Consider the following 23,637-nt stretch of genomic DNA (forward strand, 5'->3'; position numbering starts at 1 on the left):
TGTTGAGACATCACGCGTTATTGTTGGGACGTTGTTTTAGTGGGGGAACTGCGGCGCTCGGTGGGGTGCGGCGCTCGGTGGTGAAACACGTTATCGTAAACAAGTACAACCACTCGGAAAAACATTTGCTAAAAACATCTCATAATTATCATTTTCATAATCCTATCCAATCGTCACCACTCCCAAAAATCCATTACTCATCCGCCCCCTCTCCCCGCACCCCCTCACCAAACCCCCGCACGCTTACACCCGCCATCAGCCCATGTCCCCGCAATCCCAAAAACAAGCACCCTAGTAATAAGCATCATTCTCAAACATACCACCCATAGCCCTGCCCTCATGACTCGCCTTCCACTCATCCAAGAGCACCATAATCTCCTGTCTCGTATCTTCAATAATGCCATCCATCTTGATATCATTCTTGTCGTATCCAAACGGGTCTTCTAGTTGAACACCAATGCCCTCGATGCCGTAGAGAGTAAACGTAACGATGGCGACGACGAGGACGCTCCACCACCTGTAGTCGTCGACAATGGCAAAAGGTAGGACGCAGGCGTAGAGGGCGAGAACTTGTTTTTGGTGGATGAGGTGGGCGACGGGGATGGGGGTGGAGCGGATGGTTTCCATGCGGCCGTAGGCATCGACGAGCGAGTTGATTTGTACACTCATTTGAGAGGACAAGGGCGCGTTGAACCAGCCGCGGTCGGCGCCGCGGCGGATGTAGCCTTCGATTAGGATGGTGAGTTGAAGCGGGAGACCGAGGCCTTGGTCTTCGTAGCCCATTAGGCCATCTGGGAGGAGGGAGACGTATTCGTCTTTCTTGGTGTGTACGATGCCATCGCCGTTTTCGAGGGTGAGGGTAGATTGGCCGAAGAGAGGAGTGGTGGAGGTGCTTTGTGCGGCGCTGGAGGAGGCGGTGCGGTCGATGTAGCTGGGGCGCCGGGAGACGGGGCGGGAGCGCTGCGAGGAGTAGGATGTTGGGTGGGGAGGGAGGGCGGCGAGGCTAGCGGGGGGAATGTTGAATTCGGCGCGGAGGTTGTGTTTGATTGAGTATAAGACGGCGATGAGGACGCGGACGATGCGTTCGGTGTCTCGACGCTGTTCTTCGGTCGCGTAGCCGTCCTTGTCACGCGAGTTGACAAGGGAGATTCGTGCGAGGTTGCGTACGGCGGTGTTGATGGTCGTCAGGCAGTTTCGTCCCGTCCAGAAACGGTCGTAGCTGGTGCTGTTGCGGAACACGAGCATCAAACCCACGACGATGGAGAGCGAGGGGATGATGGTCGACGGGATGCTGATCGAGTCGACATAGCGAGTGTCGATGTACACGATGAGGACGGTAAAGAGCGAGTGCAGGATCACAGGCAAGAGAATGATGTCGTGCACCGCGCCCTTTGAGAAGCGCAGCACAAGCGGGATGCGGCGGGGTTTGCGACGAAAGGCATGGGCGAGGGGATACGTCGGGCGACGCGTAGGGACGTCGGGCGTCGTCGACATTGTTGGTGTTGTGGTGTTTGCAAGAGCGTCAAGGGCACAACAAAACGAGCGAGTGTGCCCGCTGAGAAAAAGCAGGATTAAAGGATGGAGTCGCAACCCGTGCTCTTGCCTTTTCCCCCGCAATGAAACCAGCCCGCCCGCCTTGTAGACGTGGCGGTGTGAAGTGGGGAGTCGTGGGGAGATATGGCAAGATATCGAGTCGACAAGGATGCCAGATACAAGGCCCCCAAAAGCTTGTTAGATGCGTGTTGATGTCATGCGTCTTGCTGGCAGTAGCATGTCAAACGCTGTTACATCTTGTGTTGGTATGTGCCCGCCCTTCCATGCTTTAAAGTTGGCAGCCGAGACATGCGACAGAAGCGCCGACGTTAGGACGTATGTAGATCGCCAGTGCGTTTGGGTGTGTGGTGTCCAGGGTCCAGCATCCATCACATGCAAAGTTTAATACTACGCTAGCGAGCCCTGCACGTCCCGACTCATGACGCGCGATAGCCTTACAAGGTCTGAGTAGATAGGATAATCCGGAACATCGCTTATATGACCTTAATCGTGCTCGTACTCGGAAATCCGAATTCCGTATATCAATATTGGCGTACCAAATATTCGTAATTGACTTATGTGTTTGTGAGCGACATGGCACGAGTAGTCTATTTCTGAGTAAATAAATTATTCTTGTTCACGTCTGATGCATTTCGGGACACACTTTTACGTTTAGTTTTATTTCAACTGTTTCATTCATATATACAAATTTCGTATCCTTTCGTTGAACCTGCATGACACCAATCCTAGCTCCCCGATAGTAGAACATATCAATCCCTCGTTGCGTCCTAATCACTGACCGTAGCGAAATACCAGCCACATTTCTGTCCATCTCACACTCTGGTAGAATGCAATTTACCAACCGGAGCAAGCAACAAAGGCGTTACCACTAGCACCAGTGTGCGTAATCTCTCCCGCACGTTGACCCCGAGTGTTGAAAATGACACGATCGGCACCAGGCGAGCCTGCCAAAAAAACAAAGGCCATCAGTAAACAAGAATCGAAAAAAAAGAAGAAGAAAAGTCTCGATTCAAATCTGAGAAACGAAAAAAAGCTCACTTACCACCAGTGTACGCTCCCGACGTCCTAAGCGGGAACTCCTGATACGGTCCAGAAACCAAAAACGAAAAGCCCTCATAGTTGTTATACGTATGAGGGTAGGTGGAGCTACCAGCCTGGTCGTTGTTCTGGTAGTAACTGTATCCCGCGCTACGGGCCGTAGTGACTTGCGCGGAGGTGTAGCATGTCGATCCGCACTTTACGTAGCACGACTGTCTGGACTCGACGGCAGCGAGGACATCCTTGGTCTCCACAGATTCGGTTGTGGGGAGAGCGAGGGCGAGAGTGGGGAGGAGAGACAGGAGGAGAGTGGAAAACTGCATGGTGCCGGTTGAAGTCTTAAGAAGCGAATGGAGGAAGGGACGGTGGACGGGGCAACGAGGGTGGTGATTGCAACGGGGAGACTGGTTGGTGTTTTTCTTGACACTTGCAGATACGAATTTGGGGGAGGGGGATATCTACGACCCTTTATATACATCAAAATGTAAAGCCATTAGACCGGCTTTAACTTTTTCAGCATGGCAGTTTTACGGCATGTCCGTTTGGTCGCACAAGGGGAAAAAAAGGCCACCAACCTCTTTTTTCCTGACTTGCTTTAGTTCTGATGGGCTTTTGCATGCCCCAGGGGGGTGGTGGCTTGCGTTGAGTTATGTGCCAAAAAAACGAAAATCATATCCAAACTGCGTAGTCGACCTCCGGGGTTAGACCTACTCTGGAAGGCCACTACACCCCAAGCCCCCCCGGAAACACATCCAAGTCACGCAGAACGTAGTCCCGTATGACCCGAAACGGGGGAGCCAGATGTACGTATCTCGCCGGTTCCGTTTCCTGAAGGCGAGATTAGATAAACTCAATTGGTTATTATCCTTGCCTGTCAGCTGTTTCAAAACAACCACAAGTAATAACATTCAAAATGCCAATCTTGATTTCACCTTTCTCAGTTCCCCCCCCCCCCCCTCTCATTCGCCATACATACTCACCCTTTCATCTTACATACTACAACCCCCATCCGTAATGTAACCTAGTACCTCCTCATTCTCCACGCCCCCCATTTCCCGCCCCATCCCTAAGCGCTACACACATTCACAAGCCCCATTCATATCAATCCCGCCCACATGTTTCACCTTATCCATCTCATTCGGCGCCGCCTTCCATAGTTATAAGCTTCAAGCAACCGGGTTGACCGTCCGTCCCGAGCTAACGAGCGCACATGTGCGCGTTCGATAGGCTGGTTGGACATTTGCGGGATCGGCGGGTTAACTAACTGCCCTATCGAACGGCGGGAGACTAGTGCCTGATGTGGAAGGTGGGCTAGACTAGCTGGCGATTTGGGTCAAAAACGGGTTGTGCGACGGGTTTCGGGAGTTTTTGTTTGGTGTGCATGGGGGAGTGTGCAGCGGGATTGCCCGGTGTTGGTGGTTGATCTGAGATTGAGGGTGGCAGATGAGGGGGAGGGGATGGAGGATTTGCTTCATTAGGTCAACGGTATATGCGTTGAGGGTCAAGTCAAGATTTGCTTTTTTTGTGTTTCAATTGAGTATATTGACCGAGTGTAGGAAAGGGTATATCCGTGTTAGTATCTGTTTCTCCCCTGGGGCGTTACTCTACTGCCGTATCGCCGGCGGTAATGGTGCATGCAGAAGCGGCTATTTTTAATAGCTTCTTGTCATCCTCACGTGGGACTTACGATAGGATAAGAGATATCCGGAGGCGTCTATGCAGTCTTGCTCCATGCATCAACCAGCATAGATCCGCCCGCAACCATGCCGCAAATGCCTATGCCCGCATCGCCGAGGAGCCCCTGTTCCAGCGACCAATGCACTGTCATTGGGGCATATGCAAGATTCGACACCAGATCTTTCCACCAAGCCCAGTTCTCTTCCTTTTCCGCTCTTACACTCTCTGCCAATCTAATCTTGTCCTCTTTTTCTCCGTCTCCGTTAACTATAGGCGCAGAGGAAGCTGGCGAGCGGTTATATCGCATCACACCGAGACGAGCAACTTCAATACCAACATACGCAGCCCAGAACCGCGCACTCCAGATCCACCATTCATTCTCCCGTGCCTTTCCCGCCTCGCCAGTCCATCTCGCTGATGTCAAGGCTCCCTTTGAGCTGAGATATGCACCAGCCTCGAGAACCTGACAGACTACGCACGACGTGATAGACGCCCACGTCAAGGCGCGTAGCGTCTTTTCTTTTGCACCAGCATTCTCAGGTAAGGGGTCCTGGTATGTCGTTCTCCCCCAAGTGTATATACCCACCAGACTCCATAATCGTACAAAGATCCGATAGTCGGATATGAGGTCAGACACTGCTTTTGCACTTCCTACTGTCTGGGCTATGAGTTTGGTGCTGGTAGGTGCTGGTAGAGTCGCTATGAGTGTTTCGCCAGGAAACAGCACTCCATCTGCTTTCTCAGCGATTTCAGTCGCGATGCTGGCTAGCCTTTTCTCGAGAAGGCGGGATAAGAGTGCGTGAACCAGGGTAAGTGTGTAGCATGTTGTGCAGAGAAGGGCATCAGTGCCTTCGGGAGTCGACAGTAGTTTTGCGAGGCGGAAAATAGTCCGATCTGTGCCACTGGCGGCTTTGGTAATGTATTTCAGGAGTAAAAAGCGTAACTTGCGTATCAAAGATGGGCGCGTGGGTGGTTCTGGCGCCGCACCAGGCGGCGGAGAAGGCGCTCCGGAAGGTTCCGAGGAAATCGTGCTTCCCGCAGGGTGTGGGTGTTCCGTCATGGCGATGGGATGCAGCTCCCGCAAAATACAATCAAAAATTAGGTGAGACGAGTGTTATTGAAGCATGGCGTTGTTGGAAATTAGGTCAAGCAGCAAGAGGTCATGCATTATTGAGCATGCTGGCCGAGGTTTGCTCGGAACAGGCCATGGCGCGTCATCAGTGGGCACGTGCAGGGCCATGTGCTGATAGCCAACTAGCATTTGCAAACCTTACATGTGATCGATTGTGGACCCTGGATAACGCATACCTAAACTCTACCACTCTTGTCCATGTATCTATGCATGTAAACACTTACTACATAGGTGACGGCCCCTACGAGCTGCTCACCCGATTCTCTCTTCTTTGCCGTGGGCGTTGCCCCTGACGGTCGCTCTGCGGCGCCTTTTTGAGTCTTCTTTTCGCGCGGCACTGTTCCGCTCCCTACCTTCATTTCTGCCGTGGTGAGGAGATCATACAATATCGCGGCACTATTCCGCTATTTCCTTGTATTTCCGCTGTCCTAACTAGATAGTATTTCAAAGCACTACCTCTGCACAGGTATTATCAATAGTTACATAAGCTGTAGGGACGGTGTTGGGGCTAGACTTGCTCAGCTCGCTGTGGCTTCTCTTTCTCTTCGTGCGTTAGTCTGTCAGCTCTGTTCCAGAGTACACAGTCTTTCATCTTGATACGATCTGCTCTGAAAGATGGGACTGGGGCCGACTTGGTCTACACATGGTTGATTAGAGTGGATTCTAAAACACTAGTGAAAGCATGCAAGCTAGGCATGCACCGAGGGGGGAATATCATTTATAGCAATTGTGCAAACAATTCAAGCCGTCCCAGACACGCAGAGTCAGTGCCAAAGTTCTCTCGTAGAACGCATTCTCGGCAAACATAGACTGATTAAAAGATATCCATCACTGTTCCTTGACACATTTCCTGCTCCCTACTTCCGATTCTAGACTGAGACCAAACTTCGGTTGCCAACGCCATGGATAGGAGTTAATACTAGTACTTCCCACCTGCTGGCGGTTGGCCGTACTGCTGCTGACCTGGGTATCCGCTAGGACCGCCCTGCGGTGGTCGCTGACCATATTGACCTGGTGGAGGAGCTCCGTACTGGCCTGGCGGAGGAGCTCCATATTGGCCTGGCGGAGGGGCGCCATACTGGCCTTGTGGGGGTGGCGCACCATACTGGCCCTGTCCTGGTGGGGGGCCTCCGTACTGACCGGGTGGTGGGCCGCCGTATTGGCCTGGTGGGGCACCGTACTGGCCTGGAGGTGCACCGTATCCACCAGGTGCTTGGTGGTTGGTCTTCTCATCCTTGGAATCGTAGCTACGGTCAATGGCGCCAAGAAGAAGCTTGATGATCCATAGATCGGGTGTGAGATCCACAGGAGGGTTGGCGCGCATCATCTCTTCTTGCTCGTTCTCAAAGTCTAGCACAATGTTAGCGATATCCTACACACGGATTGATCAAACTTACTCGAGGTGCAGTCAACCTCTGGTCCGATTATGGGGTGCTCATCAAGTTTACTGAGGAACTTCCTGGCAGCTTCATCATTTCCAACCTGAGCGAACTCGAACGCAACAGCGCCGCGGCCATACTGTGGGAAGCCCTTGAGGGTATCAAAAGCATACTGAATGGTGTCGAAGATGGCGTTCTGAGGCTCTCCAGCTGGCTGACCATCGGTGATGGCAATAACCAGTACTGGCTTGCTCAGCTGACCGTTCCTTGCCTTTTGGAGAACGATGCCGTCAATGACCTTTTGCCTCATAGCAGTTCCCATGGGTGTGAGACCCTTGAACTGCACGCCACGCATGATTTGCTCAATCTGGGCCTCAGAGGCTACACCATCCTGGAGAGGACGACCCTGCTGGTCACGTGCGTTGGAAAGATCAGTGTTCATGAAGCGAAGAGAGATACCATCATGATCAAAGAGTGTAGCAGCAAACGAGACTCGCTCCAGGATAAGGCGCAAGTCCTTGATGCGGCTTCCCTCCTCTTCGAACTGCATGGAACCACTGTCATCTTCTACATGTCAGCTGCGCTCCATGAGCTGATTCGTGTAACTTACCGATGTAGAGGACAATGTCGTACAAGGCAAGCTTGACAATATCATTTGCGATTTCCTTTGCGACACGCCAGCGCTGAATGACCTGGTTGATCTTGGGGCCTGCTTCTTGAGCGATCCGGGTAATCCTTGGGTCGTTTGGCGGGTAGAAGCCCTGGAGGTTCTTCTCCTGGATACAAGCGTTTAGGAGTTGCTTGTAACCTTCTACCTCAGCAGGGCTGCTCTGAGATAGTTGCTGGGGAGGTGGGCCGCCTGGATATCCTCCCTGAGGCGGAGGAGCACCGTACTGACCCTGTCCTGGTGGACCCTGACCTGGTGGACCCTGATCCATACGTTAGTGATTGTTCAGATAGATTTCTTATTTGAGCAAAACGAGGTATCAAAAATCTAAAGGAGGTTGCGGGAAAATAAAAACGTATAGGGTTCAAATGACGAAGATTTGCACAATGGAGCTCCAGGATCAAGTCCATCAAAGATGAACAGGCGAGAGAGTTAACAAATACGAACATTTGGTGGGTAAGACGGTGAAAGAGGCTGGTTGTACTGCTGAGGCGGCTGTCCATAGGGTGGTTGCTGTGGTTGCCCCCACTGTCCCTGCTGAGGCGGCTGTCCGTAGGGTTGCTGCTGTCCATAGGGTGGCTGTCCGTAAGGCTGTTGTCCATATGATTGCGGGGTTGGTGGTGGGCTCCATGGCGCTGGCTGCGCCTGGCTAGGATAGGGAGATTGGGCGTATGGAGACTGAGGAGGCTGTTGGCCTGGAGGCGGCGGGGGAGGCCTGTTGTAGCCAGACTGTCCTTGAGGATATGGTGATGATGATGTGCCATAGGGACTTGGAGCGGGTGGTTGTGGATAGGGAGACTGTGGTGGTGCATTTGAACCAGGGCGCGGGGGCATAGGCGGGCCCTGTTGTGGTTGTGCATATGGATTTGGTGCTTGTCCCGGAGGCGGGGGCGGCTGGTAGGCGCTGTAGCTGGAAGCCATCTTGCTTGAGAGAGGCATGTGTGGCTAGGGCCCAAGAGCAGATTGTGGCGGGTAGAGGCCAGAGGGCGGGCGATCCAAGAGGGCGGGGTGAGTTTATTGGGAGTCAAAAAGTGGAGTGGGGACTCGTCACGGCTTGCAAATGCCTAGTCTTGGGTGGTGGCGGGCCCAGCAGGGCAGAGGGCGATGACGATGCAGGCAGAGCGGGAACTAGCAGCAAAAGAAAGAGCTTTGACTTACCCCGGGAGCGCCGGCACCTGGGGCACCTGGATACGCTTGGTACTGTTGCTGTCCAGGCTGCGTATATGCGTTAGTGAGCGCTTTGAATGCAACCCGAGCACTGACTGCACTTACATAGCCAGGCTGGCCGCCTGGAGGCATGCCGGCCGCTGCATTTGCTGCAGCCATCTTGCTTGCGAGCTACATCAGGTCAGCTTAATCTGTCTGCGTATATACTATACACCTCGATGACGCAGGCGGTGTCAAGGGGGGGAGGATGGAGGGGCAGCCAAGGAATCACAGGATAACATACACCCATTGTTGTGTGTGCGTGTGTATTGCTTCGGAGCTTCTCACGGTGTTGAAGGAGTTGAGAAAAAGCTTGACAAGGCTGGTTTCCCAGGTGGAGCTCTCAAGGTTATGAAGGAAGAAATGGCGGGTGAAGGAGCGTGGGTGCCTTGCGCGCTGTTTGTGGGAAGGATGGCGCAGAGGCCCAGGTCAGCGCAACATGTTGGTCAGCTCCGCCCCAGCAGGCCCCCATTTCATCGTCTGACGGGTCTCGTCATTGGCCATTGGCCGACCGCGTTGGGCTTTGGGCGTGTATACGTGATGAAATGTGGGACATTTTGAGGCTGAGCTGTCACCAACTCAGCGAAGCCACCATGTTTGTACAAGGGGCGCTTACGAACGAGCGGGGCATTCTCAGGCGAGTAGATGGTCCTACTCTTCCAGCCACTTGGACACATTGTGCATGTATACTACATGTAACGATCAATCATCTTGCGAAGAATACATTTATCGCTCATAGACCCTTTTGCCCACTCCAATGGCGGGTCAGGCTCCGTTTCACTGCCACTGCACAGCCACCATTGTGGCCCAAGCTGTGCCACCGTCTATGATCACGCATACTACGTCATCTCGGCACCTGATATCTGACAGCCCATTGTCTTACTACGTTACTACGCTCATCCTAGTAATTGAATTGAAGCTTGCAGTTCCAAGCACGCGTCGTGGCGGACATTCAATCCACTCAGAGCGAAGAAAATATTCACAGTATAAGCTTGATATACCTGACATTGGGACATCAATGGGTGTTAGATACGGTTTACCAATTGAATTTTTCCAAAAATAGAACAAGTGAAGAAGCTATACCAAGCTTCAAGCAGCTTTCTGGGCATGGTATTATTACTACTGGAAATAATAACCCGTTAATGAGATTCTGCAAATGCTATCAGACAGTTATACCAAGACTATATTCACATGTGCGCCATTGGTCGAGATTTGAAATACCAAATGTTGGATCCTGTTCTCAACCCTACACTACAACTTTACGTCTGCATGTCAAAGCCAGCAATGTACAGCTGCAATGAACACAAACTGCATCCGACCGTAAAATGTCAATGGCATAAAATCAAAAACAATGGCCCATCGTGAACGCACCTTAATGACGATTATTTTCGTATCCAGACTTCCCCTCAGCTGTAACCAGGCACCCGTTTAGAACACGCAGATGCCCCGCAACCCCGCCATCACCACATCGTGTATACAAGCCATTTGAGCAACCCTCCCTTCGTACACAGACGCAACAATCCACTCTTTCCCTCAACAGAACATATATACCATGTCCAACCAAGAAATCAACAACGCGCGCTTCAGCACCGAAGCCCTGGAATGGGATTCCAACAAGAAGCACGTGGAATCCACCGCCAACGCCCTCGAAGCAATAAAACGCTACGTACCCGCCTTCAAAGAAGGTAAAAATAAAGGTGCGTATACTTATCTTTTGTTAACCCTTTTTTAAAAAAATACCAAAATAAAGATTATAAAAAACATCTTCCCAAAAAAAAACGTGAAATAAAAAAAATCCGAAAACCGAAATCAACCTCGAATTCCCCAAAAACTGATGATAGAAACCAGATCTCGACGTCCTAGAAATCGGCTGCGGCACCGGCCTCCTCTCCTTCATGCTCGCCCCGCACGTCCGCAGTCTAATCGGCGTCGACACCGCCTCGGGCATGATCTCCGCCTTCAACCTCAAACTCGCAAGCCTACCCACTGACCACCCAAACCTCTGCTCCGTAAACCACTTCCTCACCAACCCAGACGCACACGAGCTGCAAAGTGCCGCAGCACTGCTAGCCACGCACCGGGGAGAAGAACCCAAGCCGCCGTACGAGTACCGCTTTGATCTCGTAGTGTCGCATTTGACGCTGCATCATATACCGTCTATGCCGGATATCCTGCAGACGATGCATCGGTGTTTGCGGCATGGGGGCGTGGTAGCGCTGACGGATTACGAAGATTTTGGGCCAGAGGCTGTGCCGTTTCATCCTGTGAGTAAGCGGGCTGGGGTGGAGAGGCACGGGATTAAGAAGAAAGAAATCGAGGAAATGTTGCTGGGGACGGGCTTCAACGAGGTGAGGGTTGAAGAGGCGTTTGTGCTGAGGAAGGAGGTAGAGGCTGAAGATGGGAAACCGGCGAGGGAGATGGATTTTCCGTTCTTGATTTGCTTTGGTGTTAAGAGTTAAAAGGAATGCAATGCAATGCAGCTAGAGATGAAGGGGAAAGGGTTAAAAAGGTTCAAAAATCTTTCATCAGGTCGTTGACGGCTTTGGCGGCGAAGCGTTTGCGTTCGCCTTCTTCCATGCCCTCGCCCATTTCTTTGATAGCAACCACTTTCCGCATCATGACTTCGAGATCTTCAACGTCTTTGTCGTCGGTCTCTCCTTCTTCATCGCCATCATACCCTGCAAGCGCGCTCTTCATGCCAAACAGCTCCATGTTCATTTCTGCCTCTTCTGCTTCAAAGCTATTCTCGAACCCTTCTTCGTCTTCCCCAAAATCCAAGGCTGCACTGCTCTCCCACTCCGCTGCCTCGAGCGCTTCCCGTACCCGCTGCACTCCCGTGGCTTCGCCAAACTCGTTTTTGCCCTTCTTCTCCGAGTCAATGTATTCGAAACCATAGTCCATGGCCAACTCTTCCCACTCCTCGTGGCTTTTGTCCAGGTACGGCGTAACAGATTGCGGCATCGCCACCGCTAGGCATGCAATGTCGCCGCCATAGCCACACGCACGTTCAATTACGTCCGAGATGGCCTGCATCGTTTCTTTGACTTTGTCTACATCTTTTTCTTCAACCGGTCTCTTGAAACAATATACCCATGCACCGAGCGCTGTGACGACTTCGCGGGCTTCTGGTTTGGTGAATTCGGTGCGCCACTCCGCAACGTTGGGTAATTCGTCGATCCATATGGGCACAGTGGCGGTGTAGTACTTGGTTTCAATGCGCAACTCGTGCGTAAGGCCGGCTGTGGTATTGGATGTGGGTTCTGGAGCGGAGCCTGTGAGCTCTGCAGGACAATTAGCGAATGGCGTACGAGCAACCACGTGGAAACATGCCTTTGAGAAGTGGTAGTACACCAGCATCTGGCGCCCCAACAATTAAAAGGCGTCGTGGATTCTTGATATCCATGCTATCCATGCCCTCCATGCTGTTCATATTGTGGCGTTGTGCTGGAAAAAAGTGGTGGGTTGCGGAGTTCTCGGGGGTGAGCCCTCGATCTTTCATTGTGGGGCAACAGGCTGCGATGATCAAAAGCAATAGCGACTGCGCCTAGACTACACGCTAAATGTAGCAGAGACATACATCTCTTCAGACCATCACGTGTCACGCAATAGTTTCGCACTCTTTTGAAAATGAACATTCATTCGTGTTCAAAGGTATCATCAAATTTGCTATCTCGTTTTCAGCGTATGCCCCAGCAAAAGTGACCTGGTATCATACCTGTCGGTGTATCCCCCTTGCCATTTATCGATCGCATTAAGCGCGTCTTAACAGCTGATGCGCCTGGGATTGCTTGCTTGCTACTGCCTTTCAAGTTGTGTCTTTGCCAGAATTCCTCACATGGTTCAACGTCCACCACCTCGAGTGCTAGCCCTTGCCCTGTTCACTGTGGCCCTGCCACGTGCAAGACCAACACCGCGACCCCTCGTACCTCTCGATCGGAACATGGGCGCGTTCCTACCCGTAGTTAGCACCTTGCTCAGTGAAGGTTCCCTTGACGAGCCTACCTCAACATGTCGGGTACAATAAAGTATCGTACATGGCTTCCCCGGATGTAGACTTGCTCAAGATGTGAGACACGACCATCGCGGGCGGTCACAGTAATGTCCTTTAGCTGCACGTTCATGTTGTCCTCAGCTGCGAACCCGTTAGCAGGGTTTAAGTGTTATAGATAGGGTAGGAATCGGACCTTCAATCAGCTTGCCACGGTAGACTTCGCCGGATGTGATTTCGAGCGTGACAATGTGGCCCTGCTGAAAGTCAGTACTGACATGGGAGAGTTCGAGAACCATGTTGCGCATACCGCTGCCTCATTGAGAAGCTTGATTGGGATACCGATAGTGCTCGTCATCTTTGAAAATTGGGTTTTGGGCTGAGATTGTAGGCTTGTAGCTAGTTATGCGCGTGCCTGAGGTTGCGAAGAGGACGTTCGGTGAAGATCCGCGAAAGGTGCTGAATCGGATAATCGAGGTGAATGCGCTCGTTGTTTCGCCAAGATGTTCGCCGAGTGACGCACTCGTCAGTTTCAGTGATAATTTCAGAGGCACCGCAGTGGGTGGTTGTGGATAGTTTTGGTACAGGCCTGCTGCGCGTACCAATATCGCTGTCTACAGAAAGTTGAAGGTTGAGCTTGGACCATTCACTTAGTCATCACGTGCACGCGGATCTGGCCCTCTGAACTCATTCTTCCTTTCTTTGCTCTCCTCGTCAACGAGCGAAAGATCAGAGCTCACCTCAACGACTTACTTCAGTCTTTAAACTCAGATATCGCCGATAATATAAGGAAAAACAATGCTGCAAACTGATTTTGAATCCAACTTTCTTCTCTAAACGAGATTATAGTCTCATGGACGACTTGACTTGTTTCTATCTGTTTGCTATACGGCGTGTCAAATTGATTATCTTGGAAAAGAATGACAGTCTACATTTCGCCCTGCCCAAAGTGGGTATTCAAGACAAAATAATTTTGCGGTCAAAGTGAAAGGATTTAAATAAGAAGCCTGTGTAAAAACCTTGGAGCTTCGGCTTAGAGACTTACTACGTTAGCGAGACCCTGCTTTTGAGCCATGGAAATTGGTTGGTAATACTACCAACAATATGTACATCTCCCAGCAGGTATATGCTTATTGCGAAAACCTCTATTGGGTACAACGAACTCAATTATGGTTGCGACAAAGGCAGCAGCATAACGACCTATGGTGACAGACTATATAAGGCAACCTAGGCTGCTTTAAACGAAATCAGAAGAGTACCCCGATCACAAAAACCGGATTTCTAAATCTTCATTCTTCTTCACCTTTAAATCGTTTAAAATGCATCTCGTTACAGCTCTCTTCGTCCTTACGACCATTGCCACAACGACATCCGCCCTCAAAGCCCGATACTACAGTGATGGTCTCTGTTGGAAACCCAACGTCGAAGTTGATGTACCAGCCAATGGATACTGCTACAACTACAGCTACGAGAACAGTCACAGCGTCAGCATAGCTTCTTGCGATCACCTCCCAGGATGCGGTTGCATCTTCTTCGAATTTGAAAACTGTACGGGAGTTAGGAGGAACGTAGATATTAATGACAAAAACTGTGTCTGGAACTGGAACGTTGAAGGCTTCGCTTCCATGAGGTGCTTCGAATACGTACCATAAATTTGGCCATCTGAGATACCTGCGGATGGATCATCCATCGCCAGTCATGTTGGATCCGTTTCCGACCTGCTATCGACATTTATAACGGCACTGCTTGGACACATTTCCGACCTTTTGGGTTTGAGTGAAGAAGTGAGGCGGGAAATTTGGCAAAAGGGTGGTAATAGGAGAGACGATTGGCTATATTTCTACGAAAGGCGAGGGATTCTGTTGTGTCTTTCTTGTGGATGGTATCAATTCGATTCAATTCTAGTATTGATCAGTCAAGCGAGAAGCCAAACCCTAGTGACCTGCATGTATCGATATTGAATTCAATCCGGTAATCGTCAGTAATAAACCTCAAGTCAAATGTACTGTTGAGCAAGCCTACATTCGTTTCAACCCTCTTCCTCTCCTAATTCCTAAGAGAACAGGCAAAGTTCCTGCTGCTCGGAACTATTCGGAACGCTCGGAACGCGCATCTCTCGCTGCTCACGAACTCGTGTCTTACCCAAAATACGTCACATCACAGCATCCCCATACACGTCCTAAAAAAAACCATCATGAATATCTCCGGCACATTAAACATCTTCCGCCTCTTGCGAGACCCCACTCTCTGCCTCCCCCAACACACAATCCCAACATTCAACCAGCTCCCCATCCCCCTCAGCAAAGCCTTTCCACGCAAACAAGGCGAAAAAGAAGTCGACATTCGCGCCGTAATCCTAGACAAAGACAATTGCTTCGCCGTTCCTCACACAGATGAGATTTATGAACCGTACCAAGTAAGCTGAATCCCACCAAATTCCTCCCGCCCCCACTCCCCCACATACTTTACCACGGTGAAGATAATAAACTCACATGACCACCTTTTTCCACCCCTAAAGGACCACTTCACACGCCTCCGCGCTGCCTACCCCGGCCGCAAACTCCTCATCGTATCAAACACAGCAGGTACATCCTCGGATCCACATGGCACCCAAGCAACGCTGCTAGAACGCAACACCGGCGTCGTCGTACTGCGTCACTCGACCAAGAAGCCCGGGTGCAAAGACGACGTCATGGCGTATTTTGCGGCGCACCCGGAGACGGGAGTTACGCGACCTGAGCATGTTGCAGTGGTGGGAGATCGGTTGAGTACGGATGTTATGATGGCGAATTTGATGGGCGGGTATGGGGTTTGGGTTAGGGATGGGGTGCAGGGGAGGGGATTTGTAAGTTTTTTCCTTTTCCTCGGTTTTTTTCTTGGTTCTTGATGGAAACTGATGGTGAGAGTAGTTTGCGAGAATGGAGGATAAGTTGCAAAGTTTCTTGTTTGGAAGGGGGTATTGTGCGCCTGATCCAGGTAGGAATCAGTTTGAGTAGCTTGATGTGTAGCAGGGTAGAAAGAAGGTGAGTTTGTTACAGATTCTTTGTGCAGGGAGCCTACGTAAAAGTGTTGCGGGGTTTTACACATGTGCATACTTGGGACTACTGCTACTGCATGATTTGAGGCAAGTAACTAGTCCAGACTATAGGGAAACAAAGTATCTCGCAGGGGCTGTGAAGTCAACTGTGATGACGACGTAAGTATCAAGGAGAACATTTGAGTGTTGAGTGCACAGTACGCTTTATGGTGAGGACCAGGTTTTCTACTCACAATAGATGATGCACAGCAGAATTGTCAATAAGTGATTCCAACAAAGTTGATTTGCAAGTCATATATACAATGCAACCTATCTCCGACAAACTCGACGAGACCAAGTCTCAGTAGCATCCATTTACATTGGGAACATGTCCAAAATGACCATGAACCCTTCAAAAAAGAGTGAAGTATATACAGGGTAGAAGAGCAGCCTATTCCAACAAGCGAGCACCTTGGCCACCTCGATGACTCGCCTCATTTCATCTCAGACCCATACTGACCCATTTAGTTGGCAGCAGTCCACAGAGCAGGGCCAGGGAAGGGGTAAGAAGTAGGGTTGGTGTAGATGTTGAACAAGATACCAGGGGTGGTGGGGGTGTACAGGCTGGTTCCTGGAACACCGTTGGTGGGCCTGACAGTGCCGCTGCCTCCAACCTTGATGTTGATGCCTGAAACCCTCACGTTAGCATCTGCACTAGAATTCAAATCAAAGGACACAGAGAGAGGATAAACTTACATTGAGGGTACAGCTGAGCACCGTTGGGGCTCGATCCGCCGTGCAGGGCGATAATCTCGTGGCGAACAACGTAGTTGCCAGCAGCAAGCTTAGACGGCAGCTTAACGGAAGCTTTGAATCCGTTCTTGATGAGGTTGTCAGTGACCCAGACGTTGGGGCTGACGATGGCCTCCTGGGCGAACTTGGACCAGCGGAGGTCGCTGGGGGACATGCTTGAGCATTCACCTGTTTGGACCGGGAAAAATTAGCTACCACAATTCTTCCAGATCAAGATAGAAGGGGGACCAGGGGAGCGGGTGAATACGTACCGTTGCAAGGAGCAATGTAGTGGATGATGGGTCCCCTGTGGCTGTCTGGCCAAGTGTTCCACTCGAATTCGATGGTATCGCCGGGGTTAGCGTTGGCGTACAGCTTGCCTGGTGTGGCGCTCTTGTGGCAGTTTACGTCTGCGGATGAAGCCCTGTTGGGCTCGACGAAGCCGAGATCCTGGTTCAGGGAGTCCCAACCGGCGGTTGCGACGCGGTTGTTTCCTTGGTAGAACCAGACTGGGTCGGAGCCCTTGGTTGAGACACCCTTGATGTTGACGGTCTTGACGAAACCGTGGGCGGATACATTCTCAACAAGGAGGGCGGCAGCGCTGAGGAGAAGGGTGGAAGCGTGCATGTTTGCTTTTAGTGTTGAGCTGCTGTTGCTGTGCTTGGAAGTGATTGTCGTGGGCTGTGGGTTTGGTTTCACGGCACTTCCACTGCTTCTTATAGATGTTCTCTTTTATTACACAAAGTCCTGAATAGGGTGTTTCAATGGTCGAGGTCGGTCTAGGAAGGGCGCGGAGTGTCGTCCCGGGCTGTTCTTGGTAAGTCAAGAAGTACATAGTGCTCTTAGATGACTACAAGCCCGTAGGGACCGACTAGTAGCAGTAGTTTGGCATGGCCTACACAGGGCTACACAAAGCTTGTAACAATCTAGTATGGCGCTACGACTGTTTACTCGCCTTCCAAGGATTTTGGCACTAGGCAATGTGACTTTGGGTGGAGAAGTCGATATTACAACGATATTATATCCCCCCCTACACTGTGGCTGGAGCGTGCAGTTGCAGTGTACGAACCTGGTTTTTCCAGTGGGGCAATCTATTTACCCCGGAAACCTCATATAAAATGCCGGTAGCAACTAATATAAACACCACGCGAGTAGCGAATGACAACGAAACAACACTTGTAGCGATTTGGCGTCACCAGTTCGGGAAGTTTCTAAGGTTGGCGCGTTTTGCATTATTCCGATTGCATCGGAGTTTGCTGATGCTGATAGGATTTCTGCGTCCATCTATGGTTCTCATCGGTCTTGGCTTCAATTTGTACTGCTGTAAGACATATCGGGGGTTGCTGGGTATAGTACGACTGCGCAGTGGCGTCATGTCGATTTTACAAAGTCCCACCTATAGCCACTGACTCCAACATGCAGCTGTAGTCCACCATCACCCGTTGTTGCTGGCGCAAAGCCCATGATTCATAAGTGCTCGGGTATATGGCACATGGGCACGGTGCCAAGGCGGTCATTTCACGATGGTGAAGCTCGGTAAGAATGCTCAGTAGGCTTGGCCGCGCGAAGCGGACAGTATCGTAAAAGCACGTGGCCCGGCCCTCCCGTATAGTCTCGCCTTACCACCGAGTAGTAGTCCGAATACGCCATGTTTCGTTAGCCTGCCCCAGGCACAGTGAAACGGCGAAGCACGTGCACATAACACTGGGCAAAGTAAGACGGTTTTCCTGTTGGGAGTAGCGCGTCGCAAGATATGCATACTGGTGGTCTGATTGCCTTGTACTGGATCGAATGTTTGATGAAGATTCCTAGAAACAGCAGACTTCGTACTGCGACCATGTCCGCCACCGCTAGTCAGCTATCCGCAATCACGCATACGTTTTGACCTTTTCTTCGGGCCATCGCCGACAGTCCGACCCAAATTGTCTGTGCATGCTGAACAATACCTAAAACCAGAATATAATCCGCACTTGGTGACTAAATAGTGTTCAAGAGGAAGAAAAAAAACTGGATTAGAAATGACTACGTAGAAGGCTTGATGAGTCAGTATGGAAGTCGACGAGTTTCAACGTGTATATAATCGGTTTGGGATGCTCCCTTCATCGTGATAAGAACTTTCGAACTACCTTTTCCTATATAAATCTTTCGTATCTCCAGACGCACTAAAACGATAATGACGACACCTTGTCGCCTAAATCTTGAGGCCTGTGAAGAAGACAGAGCAAGACATGGCACGCGACTTGGCTGTAACAGCGGTACAGCTGTTTGTGAAAACAAGCAAGGATTACCAAGATGGCTCATACCCTCAGACCAACGGGGCTGGCGGCGGATAGTACAAAACTTCACGCCTTCATGGGTGCGCAAATCACTACTATAGAATAAATGAAAGGAAAAGCTAACATGATGGAAAGTTTGCAGTCACCATGGGCACAGGCATTGTGGCTGTTTTGCTTCATACGCTGTCAAATCTCTATCAAAGTTACCATGACTTGCTGAGGACTCTCAGCATCGTTTTCTTCGTCTTGAACGTTGTCATCTTTTCAGTCATATTTGTCATATCGGTCTTACGGTACACCTTGTTTCCAGCAACATGGACATTGATGTTACGGCACCCTGTGCAGTCGCTCTTCCTTGGTACCATGCCCATGGGCTTCGCCACCATTGTTAACATGTTTGTCGCAATCTGCGTACCGGTGTGGGGTGGCTCAGCTCCATATGTGGCATGGGGAATGTGGTGGCTGGATGTCGTCATCAGCGTTGCTTGTTGTCTATGGCTCCCATTTCAGATGTAGATGCCCCTTTCGCCCACTTTTGTAACTTGCGACTGACATTTGTGTAGGATGACACAACACAGGAACCAGCATGAGAAAATGACAGCAGCTTGGCTTCTGCCAATTGTCGCGTGCATAGTCGCAGCTGCATCTGGTGGACTGGTGGCTTCCGTTCTGTCCGACGACAGCCACGCTCTCATCACCATAATTACCAGTTATGTGCTCTGGAGCATGGGCCTCCCCCTTGCGCTGGTGATTCTGACAATTTACTTCCACCGACTCGCGATTCACCACCTCCCACCGAAGGAAGTCATCGTCAGTGTCTTCTTGCCTCTGGGACCCATGGGACAGGGCGGTTACGCCGCAATGCAACTTGGTATTCAAGCATCCAAAATCTTTCCAAGAACGCAAACACTACACCCGATGGCTGGTGATATTCTGTATGTGCTCGGATGGATTACCGCGTTGGTCCTCTGGGGGTTTGGGCTCGTATGGCTTTTCTTCGCCGTGGCATCCACCAGTCGCAGCAAGTTTCCTTGCAATCTTGGATGGTGGGGCTTTACATTCCCAATTGGCGTATTTACCATGTCTACAATCACCATGGGACAGGAGATGCCGTCGGCTTTCTTCAGAATTTTTGGGACGGCACTTGCTGTGGGTGTCATCCTGCTTTGGCTCTTGGTTTCGGCAAGTACGGTTAAGAATGTGCTGTACGGCGATATATTTGTGGCACCCTGCTTGAAGGAGATGGAAAAAAGAGCTGCTACTGAAGCGGAGATGAGGGCGTACAGGGATGTTTGATCTAGATTTTACGTGTATTTAGCCTCATGAGCATCTAAGAGGGTGATAATCCGTGTCTCGACTTCCTATGAGACACCATAAACAGTGTATATGCCGGAGTGTCGCCATGGTTTGTGTAGGAGGGCCTGGTACCCTAGGTATCTGACCGTACGATCGAAGTTGTAGCCCAGGCTATATGAGCTAAACTGGGACGCGCGCGAGCCCTTACGTGAGGGGACCCCACTGCCTAAGGGTAGGACACCCGTTTGCTACTCGATATCCAGGGCACGTTGTACCAAGCCTTGCCCCTCTCTCTATTGTGCCACCACATGTTCATCTTGACCACCACTCAGAACAATTGAAACCCATTCCAGTAAATGTATCCGAAGACAGCGAGCGCACTCGTAGCCGCAAAAGGCAAGCTCATTTCCACCACGCTCCAAATCCAGAGAGTGCCCACTGGAGGAGCCGACTTCATGACGTAAAAGTATCCATGTTGGTTTCCCGAGTACACCAAGTAGCAGCCTGCAGCGATGGAGCCAGCGAAGAAGACTACATCTCGAACCTTGGGAAAGCGGTAGGTAATGTCGACGTGGGTAAGGTAGACCAGAACAGCGAATATGGGCCATGCCGTAGCCGCTCTCCATATAATCTCATTCCATATAATGTCCTCCCTGTACTGGTTGTATACAAGGACGTCGAGGGTGAGGTGCAGTGCTGCCATGGAGACGGAGTAGAGAACCGAGTCGCCTAAGGGTCCGATGGGGGGCCCTTGATCGTCGCCGACGGGTCTTGATGCCATGGCGGCTGCCCTAGCGGCCTTTCTGGCAGGATTTAATTCATCTAGCTCTCGCTGTCTCTCTTCGGCCAGGTCAAAAAGGGTCTTGCCCTTGGGTTTGGAGAAGTCCGGATGCCGAAGAATCATCTCGACTCCATCTTGGTCAATCTCAGTCGAAGGCTGCAGTCCGCCTCCGGTGGCTTTTGCATTAAATGCGGTACCCTTGGCGCGTCGCTCTTTCCTGTTGGACATGATGGGTATGGTAGAATAATAGGCGGATGGAATGAATTGGGGATGCAAGGGGAATGTTCGCGTGTGCGGCTCCTCGCAATGTCGAAGATGACGTGGGTCAAAGCGCGTGCCAGAACCGCCAGTGGCCTCCTACAGTCAACCTTGCCCCAACCATGAACTCAGCGGCATTCTCAAATCATTTGATACTTTATCTAGCACACTATTGAAAAATTGGTTGGCTATGAATTGGACCGTCTGGGCATCGCTGCCCCTCCTCATCTTCGCCTTCTGGATGTACACCAGCACGCTCAGCGCATCCTTCCCCACCCTGCACAACAAACGCATTCTGCTTCTCATAGCACATCCAGATGACGAGGCTATGTTCTTTGCCCCGGCTCTGCTTACATTGACGCGTCCAGAACACGGAAATCACGTCAAGATCCTGTGCCTGAGCAGTGGTATGATTGACACCTCTCCCCACGTCTTCTCAAAGGGCCGCCACTAATGTCAGCCATATCACAGGCGATGCCGACGGGCTGGGCCACGTGCGCAAGAAAGAGTTAGTCAAGAGCGGGCTGCAATTGGGTATTAGGGGCGAAGATGACATTCTTGTCGTTGAGGACAAGTATGCGCTGCAAGGGCTGGCATCGTACACCTGACTGATTGTCATGCAGGAACTTTCCCGACTCCATGACCGTAACATGGCACCCTCGTCTAATCTCCAACCTGCTTACCACGGCCTTTGCCCCAGACCTGTCTTCGATTTCTTCCAAGGATGCACCGCAGGCCACTATTGACGCCATCATCACATTTGACGCACGCGGCATCTCCGGCCACCCCAATCACAAGTCGCTCCACGCCGGAGCCCACAGCTTCCTCAAGGCACTCATGCACCGTCACAGCGGCTGGGAGTGTCCCGTCAAGCTGTACACGCTTACGACCATCCCAATCTTCCGCAAATACCTCGGCTTATTCGACGCCCCTGCTACCATTATTGGCGCAATGCTGCAAAAGAAGCAGCTGGGGGGGTTCCCAACTCCACTCCTGTTTGCCAGCTCACCGATCGGTTACAGGACGGCTCAGAAGGCCATGACTACTGCGCATGAGAGCCAGATGCGCTGGTTCCGCTGGGGCTGGATCACCCTATCGCGGTACATGGTATTAAACGACCTGAAACTCGAAAAGACACTTTAATGCTGGTCTTGGCCATGTCCGCCAGCCACAAGAAATCAGACAAAGACTTGAATCAGTATAATACCAGACGTGGTCCGACACAATCGGTCGATTGACTGACCAGGGTGTGCATGGAGCGCTGATTTCCGGCCACTGATCCCATACGTTGGTTACGCGACAGCGCATGCAGTGTTGCCGACAAACAAGGAGCGAACGCCCAGGCAGAATATCAGAGGCCCTGAATTTGTGTCACTACCAAGACAGGCAAGTCGGAACACGGAACTTAAGCCGCGGGTGAAGGCTCCACCCTTGGTGCGCTCCGGCGCGCTCGCGGGTGCGCGGCTTCATGGTTCCGTGCTGCTGGGACAGTCCTCCGCTACACAAGAAGTGCAAATTCAAATATGCTCCCAGCTTTCTTAATCCTATACCATATCTCGGACTATCTATCTTTTTTGCGCATCCGCTGAAAACCGTAAAGTCCATTACGTAGAAAGGAGGTACGGTGCTCTGCCTCGGAATCGCTCCTGTTCACGTGGATCGGATATCGGATGACAAGGGCACCGACCCAAGCGTTGACAACACCGCCACAGTGTGTAAACTCCAGCAGTAAGCTACTAGATGAATGCGTGGCTTGACACTTTCGACTGACGCACCCGGCTTCAGAAAGCACACTCCTACGACCGTAGCCTAACCCGCAGGATCCCGGGTGTTGGTGTACATACCATGCTCACAGCACCCATCCTTCGCCTGCCAGTGGAGCTTCATTCGGAAATCATCAAACTCCTTGATATTCGCGATAGAGTCAACCTGGCTTCCACATCCCGCTACTTCAGATTCCTCATCCCTGCGCCAACGCACAACGAGCTTCTAGTCGCTGAGGACAGCGCATGGGCGAAGTCGAGTCAGCTATATGCTTGTAAGGGTTGCCTGAATTTCTGGAGTTGGGCTAGCTTTGCGGACAGTATGAGGAAAGGAAAATGGTGTCGCAGTGGGGCGTTGGCGAGTTCAAGACTATGTCTAAAATGCGGGGTAAACAGTGCGCTATATACTCCGGGTGTGCATCTCAGAGTCTGTAATCGGGCACATGTACTCTGCGCTCAATGCCGGCGACTAACTGATCAGATCGGTCGCCATGGCATGTGTACTACATGCTCTCCCGACATGCCGCGAGATCACCAGTCTCAGTATTTCGATGATGACGACGACTGGACCTACATGAAAGACCGAATCTCCGACGGCAATCACATGCAAGAATTCAGTGACTGGCCTGAAGAAGAGCATTTATCTAGGTACTGAACCACCGAAAGTCATTTGTAATGTTCGATTTGCACTGTCATATAGGTGGCTGGAAACAGCTACACTCTATGCAGCAACTCAGAATGATGTTCGTTTCTCGTCATCTTTGAACATAAAATCATGGCACAATACTGCCGTTTGAGCATCGAAACTGTTGTA

General features: G+C 51.2%; 16 protein-coding genes across 16 annotated transcripts; 7 read left to right on the forward strand and 9 right to left on the reverse strand.

Moving 5' to 3' along the window:
- Positions 1 to 291: 291 nt before the first annotated feature.
- COCCADRAFT_37861 (uncharacterized protein) lies at positions 292 to 1,494 on the reverse strand (the record flags this gene model as incomplete). Its single annotated transcript, XM_007715367.1, has 1 exon — positions 292 to 1,494. The coding sequence occupies one exon, from the start codon at positions 1,492 to 1,494 to the stop codon at positions 292 to 294; it is 1,203 nt and encodes a 400-aa protein (XP_007713557.1).
- Positions 1,495 to 2,388: 894 nt separating this feature from the next.
- Positions 2,389 to 2,915, reverse strand: COCCADRAFT_99485 (uncharacterized protein; the record flags this gene model as incomplete). Its single annotated transcript, XM_007715368.1, has 2 exons — positions 2,389 to 2,498; positions 2,597 to 2,915. The coding sequence occupies 2 exons, from the start codon at positions 2,913 to 2,915 to the stop codon at positions 2,389 to 2,391; spliced, it is 429 nt and encodes a 142-aa protein (XP_007713558.1).
- Positions 2,916 to 4,306: 1,391 nt separating this feature from the next.
- Positions 4,307 to 5,329, reverse strand: COCCADRAFT_37863 (uncharacterized protein; the record flags this gene model as incomplete). The annotated part of the gene is made up of 1 exon (XM_007715369.1): positions 4,307 to 5,329. One exon carries the CDS (start codon positions 5,327 to 5,329, stop codon positions 4,307 to 4,309), a length of 1,023 nt encoding a protein of 340 aa, XP_007713559.1.
- A 991-nt stretch (positions 5,330 to 6,320) lies between these two features.
- COCCADRAFT_99463 (uncharacterized protein) lies at positions 6,321 to 7,718 on the reverse strand (the record flags this gene model as incomplete). The annotated part of the gene is made up of 3 exons (XM_007715370.1): positions 6,321 to 6,751; positions 6,799 to 7,347; positions 7,391 to 7,718. 3 exons carry the CDS (start codon positions 7,716 to 7,718, stop codon positions 6,321 to 6,323), a joined length of 1,308 nt encoding a protein of 435 aa, XP_007713560.1.
- Positions 7,719 to 9,410: 1,692 nt separating this feature from the next.
- On the forward strand, positions 9,411 to 9,716 carry COCCADRAFT_27276 (uncharacterized protein; the record flags this gene model as incomplete). The annotated part of the gene is made up of 1 exon (XM_007715363.1): positions 9,411 to 9,716. The coding sequence occupies one exon, from the start codon at positions 9,411 to 9,413 to the stop codon at positions 9,714 to 9,716; it is 306 nt and encodes a 101-aa protein (XP_007713553.1).
- A 489-nt stretch (positions 9,717 to 10,205) lies between these two features.
- Positions 10,206 to 11,112, forward strand: COCCADRAFT_37865 (uncharacterized protein; the record flags this gene model as incomplete). Its single annotated transcript, XM_007715371.1, has 2 exons — positions 10,206 to 10,350; positions 10,502 to 11,112. The coding sequence occupies 2 exons, from the start codon at positions 10,206 to 10,208 to the stop codon at positions 11,110 to 11,112; spliced, it is 756 nt and encodes a 251-aa protein (XP_007713561.1).
- Positions 11,113 to 11,164: 52 nt separating this feature from the next.
- Positions 11,165 to 12,056, reverse strand: COCCADRAFT_37866 (uncharacterized protein; the record flags this gene model as incomplete). The annotated part of the gene is made up of 2 exons (XM_007715372.1): positions 11,165 to 11,934; positions 11,984 to 12,056. The coding sequence occupies 2 exons, from the start codon at positions 12,054 to 12,056 to the stop codon at positions 11,165 to 11,167; spliced, it is 843 nt and encodes a 280-aa protein (XP_007713562.1).
- A 437-nt stretch (positions 12,057 to 12,493) lies between these two features.
- On the reverse strand, positions 12,494 to 12,999 carry COCCADRAFT_99525 (uncharacterized protein; the record flags this gene model as incomplete). Its single annotated transcript, XM_007715373.1, has 4 exons — positions 12,494 to 12,605; positions 12,656 to 12,785; positions 12,838 to 12,898; positions 12,952 to 12,999. The coding sequence occupies 4 exons, from the start codon at positions 12,997 to 12,999 to the stop codon at positions 12,494 to 12,496; spliced, it is 351 nt and encodes a 116-aa protein (XP_007713563.1).
- Positions 13,000 to 13,960: 961 nt separating this feature from the next.
- Positions 13,961 to 14,293, forward strand: COCCADRAFT_6082 (uncharacterized protein; the record flags this gene model as incomplete). Its single annotated transcript, XM_007715355.1, has 1 exon — positions 13,961 to 14,293. The coding sequence occupies one exon, from the start codon at positions 13,961 to 13,963 to the stop codon at positions 14,291 to 14,293; it is 333 nt and encodes a 110-aa protein (XP_007713545.1).
- Positions 14,294 to 14,835: 542 nt separating this feature from the next.
- On the forward strand, positions 14,836 to 15,637 carry COCCADRAFT_99456 (uncharacterized protein; the record flags this gene model as incomplete). The annotated part of the gene is made up of 3 exons (XM_007715374.1): positions 14,836 to 15,057; positions 15,160 to 15,456; positions 15,551 to 15,637. 3 exons carry the CDS (start codon positions 14,836 to 14,838, stop codon positions 15,635 to 15,637), a joined length of 606 nt encoding a protein of 201 aa, XP_007713564.1.
- Positions 15,638 to 16,181: 544 nt separating this feature from the next.
- COCCADRAFT_37868 (lytic polysaccharide monooxygenase) lies at positions 16,182 to 17,076 on the reverse strand (the record flags this gene model as incomplete). The annotated part of the gene is made up of 3 exons (XM_007715375.1): positions 16,182 to 16,345; positions 16,414 to 16,638; positions 16,722 to 17,076. 3 exons carry the CDS (start codon positions 17,074 to 17,076, stop codon positions 16,182 to 16,184), a joined length of 744 nt encoding a protein of 247 aa, XP_007713565.1.
- Positions 17,077 to 17,641: 565 nt separating this feature from the next.
- COCCADRAFT_99532 (uncharacterized protein) lies at positions 17,642 to 17,824 on the reverse strand (the record flags this gene model as incomplete). The annotated part of the gene is made up of 1 exon (XM_007715376.1): positions 17,642 to 17,824. One exon carries the CDS (start codon positions 17,822 to 17,824, stop codon positions 17,642 to 17,644), a length of 183 nt encoding a protein of 60 aa, XP_007713566.1.
- A 1,048-nt stretch (positions 17,825 to 18,872) lies between these two features.
- COCCADRAFT_99472 (uncharacterized protein) lies at positions 18,873 to 20,021 on the forward strand (the record flags this gene model as incomplete). Its single annotated transcript, XM_007715377.1, has 2 exons — positions 18,873 to 19,237; positions 19,289 to 20,021. The coding sequence occupies 2 exons, from the start codon at positions 18,873 to 18,875 to the stop codon at positions 20,019 to 20,021; spliced, it is 1,098 nt and encodes a 365-aa protein (XP_007713567.1).
- A 328-nt stretch (positions 20,022 to 20,349) lies between these two features.
- On the reverse strand, positions 20,350 to 21,030 carry COCCADRAFT_27282 (uncharacterized protein; the record flags this gene model as incomplete). Its single annotated transcript, XM_007715364.1, has 1 exon — positions 20,350 to 21,030. One exon carries the CDS (start codon positions 21,028 to 21,030, stop codon positions 20,350 to 20,352), a length of 681 nt encoding a protein of 226 aa, XP_007713554.1.
- Positions 21,031 to 21,250: 220 nt separating this feature from the next.
- Positions 21,251 to 22,203, forward strand: COCCADRAFT_99487 (uncharacterized protein; the record flags this gene model as incomplete). The annotated part of the gene is made up of 3 exons (XM_007715378.1): positions 21,251 to 21,467; positions 21,532 to 21,634; positions 21,684 to 22,203. The coding sequence occupies 3 exons, from the start codon at positions 21,251 to 21,253 to the stop codon at positions 22,201 to 22,203; spliced, it is 840 nt and encodes a 279-aa protein (XP_007713568.1).
- Positions 22,204 to 22,905: 702 nt separating this feature from the next.
- Positions 22,906 to 23,478, forward strand: COCCADRAFT_99439 (uncharacterized protein; the record flags this gene model as incomplete). Its single annotated transcript, XM_007715379.1, has 1 exon — positions 22,906 to 23,478. One exon carries the CDS (start codon positions 22,906 to 22,908, stop codon positions 23,476 to 23,478), a length of 573 nt encoding a protein of 190 aa, XP_007713569.1.
- Between the last annotated feature and the right edge of the window lie 159 nt (positions 23,479 to 23,637).

Source organism: Bipolaris zeicola (assembly GCF_000523435.1).
Source record: "Bipolaris zeicola 26-R-13 unplaced genomic scaffold scaffold_104, whole genome shotgun sequence".
Lineage (NCBI taxonomy): Eukaryota > Fungi > Ascomycota > Dothideomycetes > Pleosporales > Pleosporaceae > Bipolaris > Bipolaris zeicola.